The 12,496-nt window shown below is 43.6% G+C and overlaps 1 protein-coding gene across 1 annotated transcript in view; it reads left to right on the top strand.

The window, feature by feature from the left end:
- The window catches only part of NUGGC (nuclear GTPase, germinal center associated), a 65,788-nt gene that overhangs the window by 10,736 nt on the left and 42,556 nt on the right, over nt 1-12,496 (top strand). Inside the window, exons 3-8 of the mRNA XM_082402775.1 lie at nt 1,683-1,770; nt 5,487-5,591; nt 6,190-6,298; nt 7,430-7,652; nt 8,119-8,349; nt 10,872-11,081. Of these exons, the coding sequence (XP_082258901.1) occupies nt 1,683-1,770; nt 5,487-5,591; nt 6,190-6,298; nt 7,430-7,652; nt 8,119-8,349; nt 10,872-11,081 (966 nt within the window). The remainder of the gene's footprint in view (nt 1-1,682; nt 1,771-5,486; nt 5,592-6,189; nt 6,299-7,429; nt 7,653-8,118; nt 8,350-10,871; nt 11,082-12,496) is intronic.

The following is a 12,496-nucleotide window of genomic DNA, read 5'->3' on the forward strand; positions in this document are numbered from 1 at the left end:
CCTTAGCCTGTGTCTTCCCTTCCCTTTCAAGCTAAGCATTCTCAGTTCCTATGGAGCAGTCCTATCAAAATGAATTTGATTTTAAAACATCTTTTGGTATAGAATCTCATCAAAAGCTTCCCACCACTATTTCATTCATTCAATCATTCAGCCTTATTGTCAGTCATTGCACGTCATGATAGAAATGCAGCACTGAAATCAATTCAGCCATGACCTCAAACAGCTCACGGTTCAGTAAAGAGGAAGAGACATAAAGGAAGCATAGCAAGCATCATAGTACAGATGTCCTTGGAGCAGCGGTGACACAAGAAGGGAATGAATGGGAATCAGGACACAGTTGCACAGAGGAAATACTCAAACAAGATCTTGAAGAAAGAGTAGGAATTCACCAGGAAGAAGAGGGGAAGGGTACCCTACACAGAAGCACGTTTCTTCTTGGATTCCCTGCCTCGGAGGACTGCAAGGAGTTTGGGGTGGTCGGAGAGGGAGCCTCAAGATGAAGAATGGAGAGATGAGGAGCTCTAGTGAAGGCTCAGGACCTTGTACATAGTAGGGTTCACCCCACATTCAACAAACACCCACCAAGTACAGAAACCATTTGTTTGGTTTGATACCCATGAGCCAAACTAAGAGTAAGAGGCTCTTTTGACTGACGAGTGGTGATTTTCATTTGGGGGTAATATGTAAACGAGGCACCGTCTCCACAACTAACGGCCTGTGGGTCTAGTCGGGGTTGACAGGTCAGGTGGGCTTTTGCATATTTCAGAAGGGCTGGTGACTCTCTGCTTTTGAATTACGCAGCTGAGTGATCCAAATAGCAACATCAGAAGTGGAGAAGAAGCACAGATGCCCCCCAACTTGTGTCCCTCAGATTCTCCTCAACGTGTGGGGACAAAAGAACTCCAGGGGAGCAGGGCCCACTGTTCTGAGTCTTTACGGACCCACTTCTCCCTCTGTGCCCAACCCTGTGTGCCCGGGACTAGAGACAGGTTGGATATGGCACTTCTTCTTTTGGAGGGGCTTCTCCTTCTCTCCACCCACCCTGCCACCCACAGATGCCCCATGAGGCGGAGCTGCTCGTAGCCCCCAGTAGGGGTGTCTTCCTGATTGAAGTGGTGGGTGGGCTGGTGAGGAAGATCCAGAGACCCTAGTTGTTGCATCTCTCCTCCCCACTCAGTGGCAACTCCGGGGGGCCCCAGGAGTATCAAATATTCCATCCAACTCCCAGATACTTGCTGAGACCTCCTGGGACTCGATATCACTGGCAAAGGAGTTGGAGGGTTACCTGATTGGGGCGCCGATGTCTCCCAAAGCAGCAAACCTATATAAAACTTCACCTTCAAGGGTCTGGTCACTAGAGGTTTATTCTCTTTTCAGAGTGAGTTGCCTTAAAGATCTCAGGTCTTTTCAGTTTAAAGTTCTACGGATACAACTACTGTTGAAAACCAATAGTCAAACATGGATTTTTGTCATATTTAAACCAACGTGTAGTGAAGTAGCTGTTGTGATGGATTTGAAAATAAGTTAGAATGGCCACTGCCCTTTAGAAGCTTGGGATCTAACTGGGGAGACAAAGCGTAAGCAAAATTACATGTTATTTTTGGTTTTTTGCTTTGTATTTACAATTTCTGCAGTCTACCCCTCCCACCTCCACCCTTGTACTTTGTGTGCATTTTTTTCAGGCTGATGCTCTAAGTGGACAAAAGCAGGTGATTACACAACCGGAAATGGCAGAAACTGAAGATTTTGTGGGTCAGGAGCCACATCCAGGTAACATCCCTACAGTATCACCTGATGAAATGAATGGGAACTGTTTACCATTATGTAATCAAGGGCAAATGAGCTGAGACTGTATTGAACTATAGTCATCGTTCCTTGCTCTTTATTCAGAAGCTGCTTTCTCACGACACATTTTTACCAGTGAATGAACGTCAATTATTTCAATAACAACTAAAATATCCTATTCATAGTACAGTGGGTTGTCTGACCAGCAATTACATTTGTGCTTCCCCCTCCTTTAAAAGAAGGTTCCAGGAAACCATCTTGGATTTTCTGAGGGTAACCCTCTCAGAATGGGCAAGGTAAGCCCCTGGAATCACTGCAGGTGCTTTCCTTAGAAGGAGAGTTGTAGGGTGAACAACACTGGAGTTCGTGAGGGTGGCCCCCCTTCCTAGAAGGCTGGGTGTAGGGCCCCCGGAGACAAGGGGGGAACCTTCCCTCGGAAGATGCAGGGGAGTAACCCCTATGTGCAGAAAGCAGGGTGTGTCACATCCTTTGTGTTTTGAGAATTGAAGAGGAAAAACTGCTTCACTCCTGGGGATGAATTCCTTTCAGGGCAAGGGATCAGTGTTTCTGGGTCAGTGGGGTAGTGCTAGCATCTGAGACGTGGCTGGGCATGAAAACTGAAGGAAATGCAACTTTGGGGACCCCTTGGTTGAGGTTAGCCCTGAAGGCATGGGGCGTTCTGCTGGGAAGATCTGCAGCAGGTTCTGGCTACGATCTGGATCAACAAAGAGCCTGTATTGAGAGCAGTTGTCAAAAGCGACACCTTGTGGCAGCAAGGAGCAACAGCAGCAGAGGCTAAGACTTCTTCGGACTGCTACTCACCCCTCTGCTGTTTCTTCGAATAAATCAGTGTGAAATGCTGGAAAAGGCGAGGGAGTGCTTGAGCAATTACAGGGAAGAATGAATGTGGCCAGTTCACACCAATTCATTCCGGTTGCAGTTTAATATAAAACTACTACCCTTAAGTGGTTTAAATCCCAGATGAAGTACTTTTTCCTTTCCACGTGGTTTTTCATTTTAGAAATTGAAGAAAAAGTTTAAAACCTTGCTGTTTTATCTGACTTCTCAGCGTTTGCTTTAGTTGAGAAATAAGCTTCCAAACTTTGATCAGATTAATTGCCAGTCTTTACAAAGTTGAAATAAAGGCCAGGATACATGGGCTGTATTGAGACTCTTTTGTACATGTGGCTAAGATACTGTGCAAACGTTGTTTACACAGAAGAGTTCCCGAGTTACAGAGTCAAGATCAAGGCCCTCCATCCTTTTACTTTCTTTCCGCAGGCAGGGTGGAAACACACTGGAATTCCAAGACACCGTTTATAACACGTACTAAATTGTTCTTCAGCTGGCCGCTGGCTGCTGGCCGCTGGCCTAGGGGCCCAAGTTGCATGTTGGTTTGTTTGTTTTTTTCTTTTTTAATGGTTAAAAATTATTTTAAAACTTATTGGCAGATTTTCTAGAATTTCACTTGATAACTTCAGTCATAACATATTTATAGCTCTAAATGTTTTTCTTTTCCACACTCTGGGATCATGGATAAAATAGAAGAATAAGTTATAAACATCTTCCACAATATTAAACCATAATGTATAATAATTTAAAGTAATGAGACTGTAATTGTGCATCAAAAAACATTGGACTCGTAGTTTACATCCTTGGCTTTTTGTTCTTGCTCTGTCATTTGCTAGCTCTGTGCCCGTTAGAACAAGTCACTTGATCTCTCTGGAACTCTACATCTCAATTCATACATATTTTACATTGTTTTCCAGCTCATAAATCCTGTGATTCTGTCACGCCCCCCTACTATCAATATCTAGGCTCAAAAGTTTAACCTACAGTGTATTCCCTTACATAAGCTAAATTATTAAAGTTAGCTATTGATATTTGCATATTATAATCAAATAATCTGGGGACTTTGGAAAACCTTATCTGCCTCCACTTTTTTTTTAACTTTTTATTTTATATGGGAGTATAGTTGATTAACAATGTTGTGTTAGTTTCAGAGGTACAGCACAGTGATTCAGTTATACATATACATGTATTCTTTTTCAAATTCTTTTTTCCCATTTAGGTTGTTACATAAGATTGAGCAGAGTTCCCTGTGCTATACTGTAGGTCCTTGTTGGTTGTCCACTTTAAATACAGCAGTGGGTACATGTCAATCCCAAACTCCCTAACTAGTGGCATGTTGTTTTTCTTCTTTGCCCATTCCACTCCGGCATAGCCACTGAGCCAGCAACCCCTTGGTGTTTCTAAGGCAGTCCTTAGACTGAGCCAGGATAACTTCTTTGAGTGGAGCTCACTCGTAAAGTTAGAATGTCTGAGAGAGAGGGTCTAAGGACAAGTTCTCTCAACTCCCTGTCACTGTGTGAGCATGAGGGCGCAGAGATTGGGGCTTTGGCAGACAGCTCAGGCTGTGCTGCAGTACCCTGTGGGGTGTGAGCCGGCTCCAGCACACAGCAGAATCTGTGCTGGAAGATGCGAGGCTGAGGCCGCCTGAGTTATCCGGGAGACCCGCGTCTGCAGGCCAGTGGCAGAGGCTGGGCCTTCTGCTCAGGCTGCCACCCTGGGTCCCTGAGAGAAACTCCCTCTCTCTGGTTCTTGAAGGAATATGAACCCTGTGTCATGTTCGGTTTGGAGGCCTCACGCCCTTTTATGAGCTTAGAGAATATGACTCTTGGGGTCACCTGTTTTTCCAGGTCACCTCATGGCCGTTTCCTAAGGCCCACGCCAGCCCCAGCCCCAGGGGCACTGGGTTAGAACCATTTCCAACAATCTTGACTCCAAAGACCCACCTACTGCCCCTTTCTAACCAGGTGAATCCTGCCAGGGGGGTGTTTTCTAAAACTCACCCCAACACACAGTTTTGGTTACACCCTTTCCTGAGGTTTATGGACCCTTCCAGTTCTTCACTTCATAACCGATGGAAGCCACTAAAGTGAATAAATCTCTGCAGAACTACGAAGATTTGCTTCTTGGCAATTTTTTTTTTCTTGCCCATGTAAGGAAGCAGCTGCTAATGTCTTTCAGTGAGGAAGCGGGGGGAAAGCCCCCCAATTTAATCTCTGAATGATGTCCACTGGGAGGGCACCCTCCAAAACTCTTGTATTACTTATATTGATATTTTTGTCAGCCAACTCATTTTACAGATGAAGAAACTGAGGCTCCGGGAGAAGAAGAGATTTGCCCTGGTCACATGGCCCGTTCTTTCCTCTGATTCTGCTCCCAATCAATTTCCCTGTTTGAAAAGATCTCCCAGGAGCCTTTCTCCACCCCACGCTGAGCCGTCTTGGGCTTCTCTTAACACTCTTGGCATTTGGTGAAGAATATCGAGCCATTTTTTCTTCTCAGGATTCCCAAACAGGAACTTTTCATGTCATTTCAACTTATCTTCTGGGGAGATACGTTGGACTCTGCGTTTTGGAACTAGATGCAGAGTCCTAGGACTCTGGGAATTAGGAATGGCCCAACAGGGCTGCTTCTGAAATGAGCTCACGGACATCCAGGGCTGGCAGGGGTCCTCCTAGACTCTTTGGGTTTGTGTATCGATAGAGGTCAGGCAAACACAGTGACCCCTGAACAACGCAGGGGTTAGAGCGCCCACCCTGCTTCGAAGTCAGAAATCTGCATATAGTTTAAAGGTCAACTGTATACTATGCCCCCAAGACCTATAATTTTATATAACCTCTGTTTATCTCTAGTTGATGATGATTTATTTAAAGAACCAATGAAAAAAAGAAGACGGTCAGATCGAGACCAGCGGTTCCGAGCGTTTCCCTCTGTGGAACAAAGCGCCCTTAAGGAATGTGAGTGTCATGAAAGGGCTCTATCACTTGTTTTAATGTGGCTCTGTTCTTTTCCAAATGTGTTAACGTGCTCAAAGGAAGAGAAGGTTACATTCAGAAGCAGGATGGAACATCTTCGAATGATCCCGATCCAAAAAAGGAGGCCTCCTAGTCTCTGCAGAGATAATGTAATATGACAGTTTATCTCTCAGAATCTGGATAGGAGGCTTGTTACAAAAATAATCTCTTCTTGAATGAAAATGGTTGTTTTGGTGCTTTCATGGGTATTTATATGATGTCCTTGCATTTTTTTTTTTCTTTTTATGACCACAGGAGAGAAGAATCTAGAAGGGCTACAGCCCATGGTGAAGCATATGCTGACTTCTGTTACACTAAGCCTCAGAGCAGGCTGGCTTCATGGGAGGCCCTCATTATCAGTGATTGCTCTCCCACAAGCTATTATCTCTTATGTCAGATAACTTGTTCTCTTGTTTAATTGGCTTTTCATTTCTTTTTTTTTTTTTCTTTCTCTGTAATATTGAGCAGATTCCGCTTGTGGAGACCAAGTACTTGATCCCTGCCAGGTACATCCCGGCTAATACATCTCTATTGATTCCAGATGAGAAACTGGAGTCACGGACCAGAAGGGTTTTGAGCAACACTTACCAGAAACTCATTCAGTCTGTGTTCCTGGATGACAGCATCCCTAATGGTGTCAAGTACCTCATGTGAGTCTGACATCAGCTACCATCAGATCTTACTTGGATGTCTTTCCTTAGGTGGTGGTAGATGCTTTTCTCCAACAATGAAAGGGAATTTTCAATTAAAAACTGAGCAAAGGGGCTTCCCTGGTGGCGCAGTGGTTGAGCATCTGCCTGCCAATGCAGGGGACACGGGTTCGAGGCCTCGTCTGGGAAGATCCCACATGCCGCGGAGCAGCTGGGCCCGTGAGCCACAACTACTGAGCCTGCGCGTCTGGAGCCTGTGCTCCGCAACAAGAGAGGCCGCGATAGTGAGAGGCCCGTGCACCACGACGAAGAGTGGCCCCCGCTCGCCGCAACTAGAGAAAGCCCTCGCACAGAAACGAAGACCCAACACAGCCATAAATAAATTAATAAATTAATTAATTAATTAAAAAAAAAAAAAACTGAGCAAAGAAAGCCAAAAAGTTCTGTAGCTACAGGCCATCATTGTTATTTCTGATAGTTACCATTCACTGAGCTGTCACTGCGGCTAGGTGATCTGCTAGATACTTTATACATATCAGATTTCGTTTAACTGTCCCAATACCGCTGTAAAGTAGGAGCCATTATTATCATCCCCATTTTGCAGAAATTGAGGCTCTGAGAGGCCAAGACACTGACCAAGGTCACACGGTTGGTAAGTGAAAGGGCCTGGAATCCAGCCCAGGCTGTGGGACTCTGAGCCTGTACACTCAGTGGCCTGCGCCCAGCTGACTAGAAGGACTTGAGTGGTGTCAAGCCTGCATCTCCTGCCCAGTAAGACTCTTAACGTTGCTCCTAATAATACTTCACCTCTGCATAGACTTTATTTCTAAGATCAAGACGATGTAATTTCCATGGAACACAAACAAGGAGACTTCACATCTATATAGACATTGTAGAGTTTGTGTAGAATTATCATTACCAAGTATTTTTGCATAATCTCGTTTGATCCTCATGACAACTCTGTATAGTAAACAGGGATGAATATTCCCCTTTGACCAGGGAGAGAACAGAGATTCAGAAAGATGCGGTGACTTGCCCAGGATTAGAACTCAGTTATTTTGTGTTCTGTTCTGATGATCTCCCTACTATGCTTCGATGACCGTGACAATGAGCATTTTTAAATTCATCTAGAAACAGGCTTCTTGCCTTGATTGAAAAGCCATCATTGGACCCAATCTACATCGGATTATTTGGAAGCACTGGGGCTGGGAAGAGCTCCCTGATCAATGCCATCATCCAGCAAGCCATGTTTCTGCCAGTGTCTGGAGAAAGTATATGTACCTCATGTATTGTTCAAGTGAGCTCAGGCTGCTGTGAGCAGTATGAAGCCAAAATCCACCTACTCTCCGACCAGGTAAGTGTTGCCTTCCTCCCTCCCTCCCTCCCTCCCTCCCTGTTATTCTCCCTCTCTCCCTCCTTTCCTTCCTCCTTCCTTCTCTTTCTTCCTTCTTCCTTTTCTTTCCTTCCTGCTCCCTCTCAGAGACTAACATTATGTTCCTTGTAAATATAGCTCACGTCTTCGTTAAACAAAAAGAACATAGTACAGAATGAGAAAGTCCAACAGAACAAGATGGGGGTTCTAGTGGGTCCTGTCTCAGCTCGTTATGGGACTTTGGGCAGGACGTTTCCCTCTTTGGGTTCCTGTTTCCTCATGGACAAAACAAGGGGGTTGGATTAGATGATCCCTGACGGGATTAGGTGATTTTAGATTTCCTGGGTATGCAGGCCCCTGCCCTCCACAGGGACGATGGATTTCTCTCTTTGTCTGTGTCTTCTGTATCTGTGTCATGGGGGGCTTGACCCCCACTCTGCCTTGGCAGGAGTGGAAGGAGGAGCTGAAGAACTTGACGAAACTCCTGCACAGGCCTGAGGAGCTGGGCAGAGAAGAAGAGGACGCCTGGGACAGGGCTGATGCAGTGGAGGAAGCCATTTGGAAGCTGCAAATGTTTTATGGAAACGGGGCAGCAAGGAAGAACTATGAGGAGTTACTAAGGGCAAAGCCCAAAGGAAAGATTCCCACCTCCAGAGTCATCACCCTCAAGGCGGAAGCGGTAGGTTCGGGATGTCTTTATTTTTTCACGAGTCTCAAGGATAACAATTGAATCCATTTAGGGGATTTGTGCAAGGCACAGTGTTCTTATTGGAAATAAGTTGATGCCAAAATCAGAAGTATCCATGAGAAAGTGGTTTTTCATTATTTATGGCTGTCAAATGGGAATTTTTAGTGTCTGAGTGGGGAGTTTTTGTTCACAGGAAAGACTGTGTACAGTTACTTAAAGATTAATTAAGGATGCTTTTGGTGGCAAATAATTTAAAAAATAAGCCCAATTTTTAATGGCTTAAACAAATAGGGATTTATTCATTTTCTCACATAAGGAGTCTGGGGGCAGCTGGGTCTGTGGGTTGGTTCAGTGGCTCAAACATGTCCGCATCCCTCTGGTTCCCCTGACCTTCCACATCCTGTTGCCTCATTGTAACAAAATTGCTACTGAAGTGCTGGACTTCACAGCTAGCTTCATAGAAGGAACAAATGGATAAAAAGGTGGCACCAACCACATCTCCTCTTTCACTGGGAAGTAAAAGCTTTCCTAGAAACACACCCAACAAATTTCCATGTAGATTTTCTTGTTCAGAACTGAGTCACATGGCCTTTCTGAGCTGAAGGAGAGTCTAGAAAAGACAAGAAGCAGACTTGCCAAGATTGGCTGAGACCAATCTCAATCCACTGCCTTCCCAAATAAACAAATAGTCAGGATGTTGCTGGTGCAGGTGAAGGGCAGGATGGATACTGGATTTGCACCTAGTAGAACAATGCTCTCTTCATTTTTATGATCAATATTCATTGTATTTGAATTAAAATTCGATTTTAAATTAAACCAAAATACACGGGCAACTAATATGTAATTTATTAATGTTGTACATTTAAAAACCTAGTGTTTCTTGCATCTTTAAATTCACCTTTAATATATTGTTATTCTATTTGTAAATCTGGCAATTTTTGTATAAAACAAGAACAATTACTTACACCTGTTCTAAAATTTAATGTTCAATTATCTCCTAAGTTTACCATAGAAAAACCTCCTTTAAAAGTTAATGCTACTTACATAATTAATCAAGATTTCTTTTTATAGTTCAAATTTAATATATTTGATTCTCTCAGAAAAATTGAACTACTTGACCAGGCATACTTAGAAGTCAAATGAATTAAACCTTTAAAGGCACTTAGCTCTTATATATCTAGAAAATGGAACAAATGTAGTAGCCATTTCTTATATTTAAATGGCTATTATAGTTAAAACTCATTATGCTCCTAATATCTAAAACATAGACCGAGCACGTCCAAAGAAACATAATGATGATAAAACTGGTTACTTTATCTGAATACACACCACTTACACCAAGGTATCAATATAATATTCATTTCTTCACTACTGTGTATTTAGAAATATCCCTTCCCGGTGTTACAAATTTACCCATTGAAACACGAGGAACAGAATTACCATCTCCATGAATGAGGGCACAAATTCAGAGTTTGGGTCAGGGGTTCTAGGCTGGGGTGAGGGAATCTGAATTTCCCTCCCAGAATGACTCGCCTCCACCAGTTTATTGAGTGGAGTCCTCTTCTTATAGAAAGCCCATGCTTTTTCTTTTATGTTGCTCTTTTTGTATCTCCTTTATTTTTTAATCAAAATATCTTAAGGAACTTTTATCATTTCCTCTTTCACAATTTCTTGTGATTTGATTAGAATTGATGAAACCTCCTACTCCCTACCCTGCAATTAAATCAGATTGCAACAAATCCTCTGACTTAATCTCAACTCTCTTAAGAATTTACTTTATCTTTCCTTCAGGACCATTCTGTAGATATTTATTAACAATGACTACCGTGCATCCCAAATCTTCTGTCCCCTGAAGTATCCCATAGAGATTCGCTGCCATACATAGTTGCTGGCATGAATATGTCATTGTACCCAGATATGTTTCGTGAAAAACTATAGGCTGAGGGTGATTCCCCATCTCACCCACCATCATTAAAACATCCTGGAAATGCCTATATGTCAATATATTTTTTGGTACTTGGAAGATAAATTTTTAAAATCTTTTTGAAGATCAACTTCAATTTTCAATCTGGAAAATATGGTCACCATCTCACTATCCATTTTCCACAGTCAGGGCTTTCTGGTAATGAACATGTTCACATTAACCATGTGGGAAGGATCCTCTCTCTCTCAAATTTAGAATATTGCATATGACTTCCATTAATTTTAGAACTGGAATGGAATTTAGAAGATACAATCATTATCCAGTGAAGCTATAACTTTCCTGAAGCCCTGTTCTGACTTTTTTTTCCTGCATCTGTCAGTTAAGGAGCCTGAACTTCCTGATCTCCAGTGTCCTTTCTGGTTCTGAGTCTAGACCCTTCCAGGCTGGATCTGAGGCCTCCTGGTGCCTGTTGCCCAGGTGCTGCTTTTCACGTTTCTCAGTGGACCTTCGATGAACCCGAGTCACAGCCCATTCAGGGTGGACGTGCTGGGAGAATGTCTGGTGTGTGTGACCTGACCCTCTTCCCCAGGCAGGAGAGCTGTCTCTCAAGCTGGACCCCTACATCCGGACTCAGAGGAGAGGCTGGGATGAAGGATCAGCTGAGACACAAATCTGGCCCTTGATCAAACTGGTGGAAGTGACTCTTCCCAAATCGGAGCTGATTCCAGAAGGGGTTGTGCTGGTGGACATTCCAGGCACAGGCGACTTCAACAGCAAGAGGGACGAGATGTGGAGGAAGGTGATTCTCTTTCATATGGCTTTGTTCCCTCTCCCCTCAACTCCAGCACCCTTTCTAAAGCAGCAAAGAATGCTCTGCTTTCCGCTTACAGGATTTTATGAGCTCATCGGAGTTAAATTCTTCCACGTTCTAAGCCTCAGGGCAATGGCAGGATATGGTTGGCCAGAGAAATTGGGGAGGGAGGAATCATGAGTATGTGACAGATGACAAGGGCCAGCAATAAAGTTGTCCAAGAGTGAGCAGAGGAAAAAGGACAGAGCAGGAGAGGGAGGCCAAGATTTTGGTGCAAAGCAGAGAAGCCAATAGCCACGCACCAAGGAACCAGGAGGCTGCTCCCATGTTTGGTTGTAAGGACTAGAAACTCACTAAAGCAAATCCCAAGTCAAGAAGGGTTAATCAAAAGGCTATCAAAGGATCTCACGAGACACAGCCAGGCCCCAGGACCACCTATCAGGATGGAAGCAGCTATTTTCTCGCTCATCCTCTGCCTGGTCTCTTGTGACCCTGTTTCTCTTTGTGCATCTCTCTGCAGAGTCCTGCTTCTCCCTTAGCTTTCTCTTCTAGCCATTAGGACCCATGTTGTGGAATAGGACCACCTTAGCTGCGTCTCTATATGACATTGCTGTTCCTGTGCCTGTGACTGTCTGACTATAGTCTCTATGTCTTTTAGTTCAAATTCCTCAGAAGGAAAATCTGATCAATTACCGCCCAGCTAAGGATCAACTCTCTCTGGATTAAGTATCCATCCCTAGTACAGTCAGCTGTGCCTGAAGGGGGTGGTTGAGATGAAAGTAGGTAGGAGTTAAATTCCCAGCAAATGGAGCATAAGCTGATTGGGGCCCCCCCAGATGTGTCTGCAGCCAGAGAGTTAAGCACTAGGGCAGTTTGAGCTGCACTTAGTGATTAGAGGCTGGGGGATTTTTAAGAATTTATCTCTTTGTTAATTTGCTTTCTGTTCATCAAACACATACAGTATGTAAGACTATGTACTAAGCACTGAGGATGCAAAGATTATAGTTAATAATAATAACAATAATAATGATAGCTGAGCTAATTTTATAGCTAATAACCCATGCAAGAAGGCTCAAGAGCCTCTCTGCTGTCAACCTCTACTATATCCTACATGATAAACAACACAAAATGAAGAGTGAATGAACAGATACAGAACATGACCTTTTATGTTAAGAAGCATGTGTGTGTGTAACATTTGCAAATGCACAGCAAAAGTCAGATCCTGCCTTCTGGTAAGATACATACCCAACTGTTAACAGCAGTTTCTGTGTTTCCTACCGCTCTTTACTACAGACACCTCTGTATTGTTTGTATATTTTGCCTGAACATGTATTATCTTTAAAACTAAAAAGATGAGAACAAAATAAAACAATGTTAATGCGAAGCAGAGCCTTCCCTCGAGG

The sequence above is a fragment of the Balaenoptera borealis genome (assembly GCF_965194805.1).
Source record: "Balaenoptera borealis genome assembly, chromosome: 8".
NCBI classification, from domain to species: Eukaryota; Metazoa; Chordata; class Mammalia; order Artiodactyla; family Balaenopteridae; genus Balaenoptera; species Balaenoptera borealis.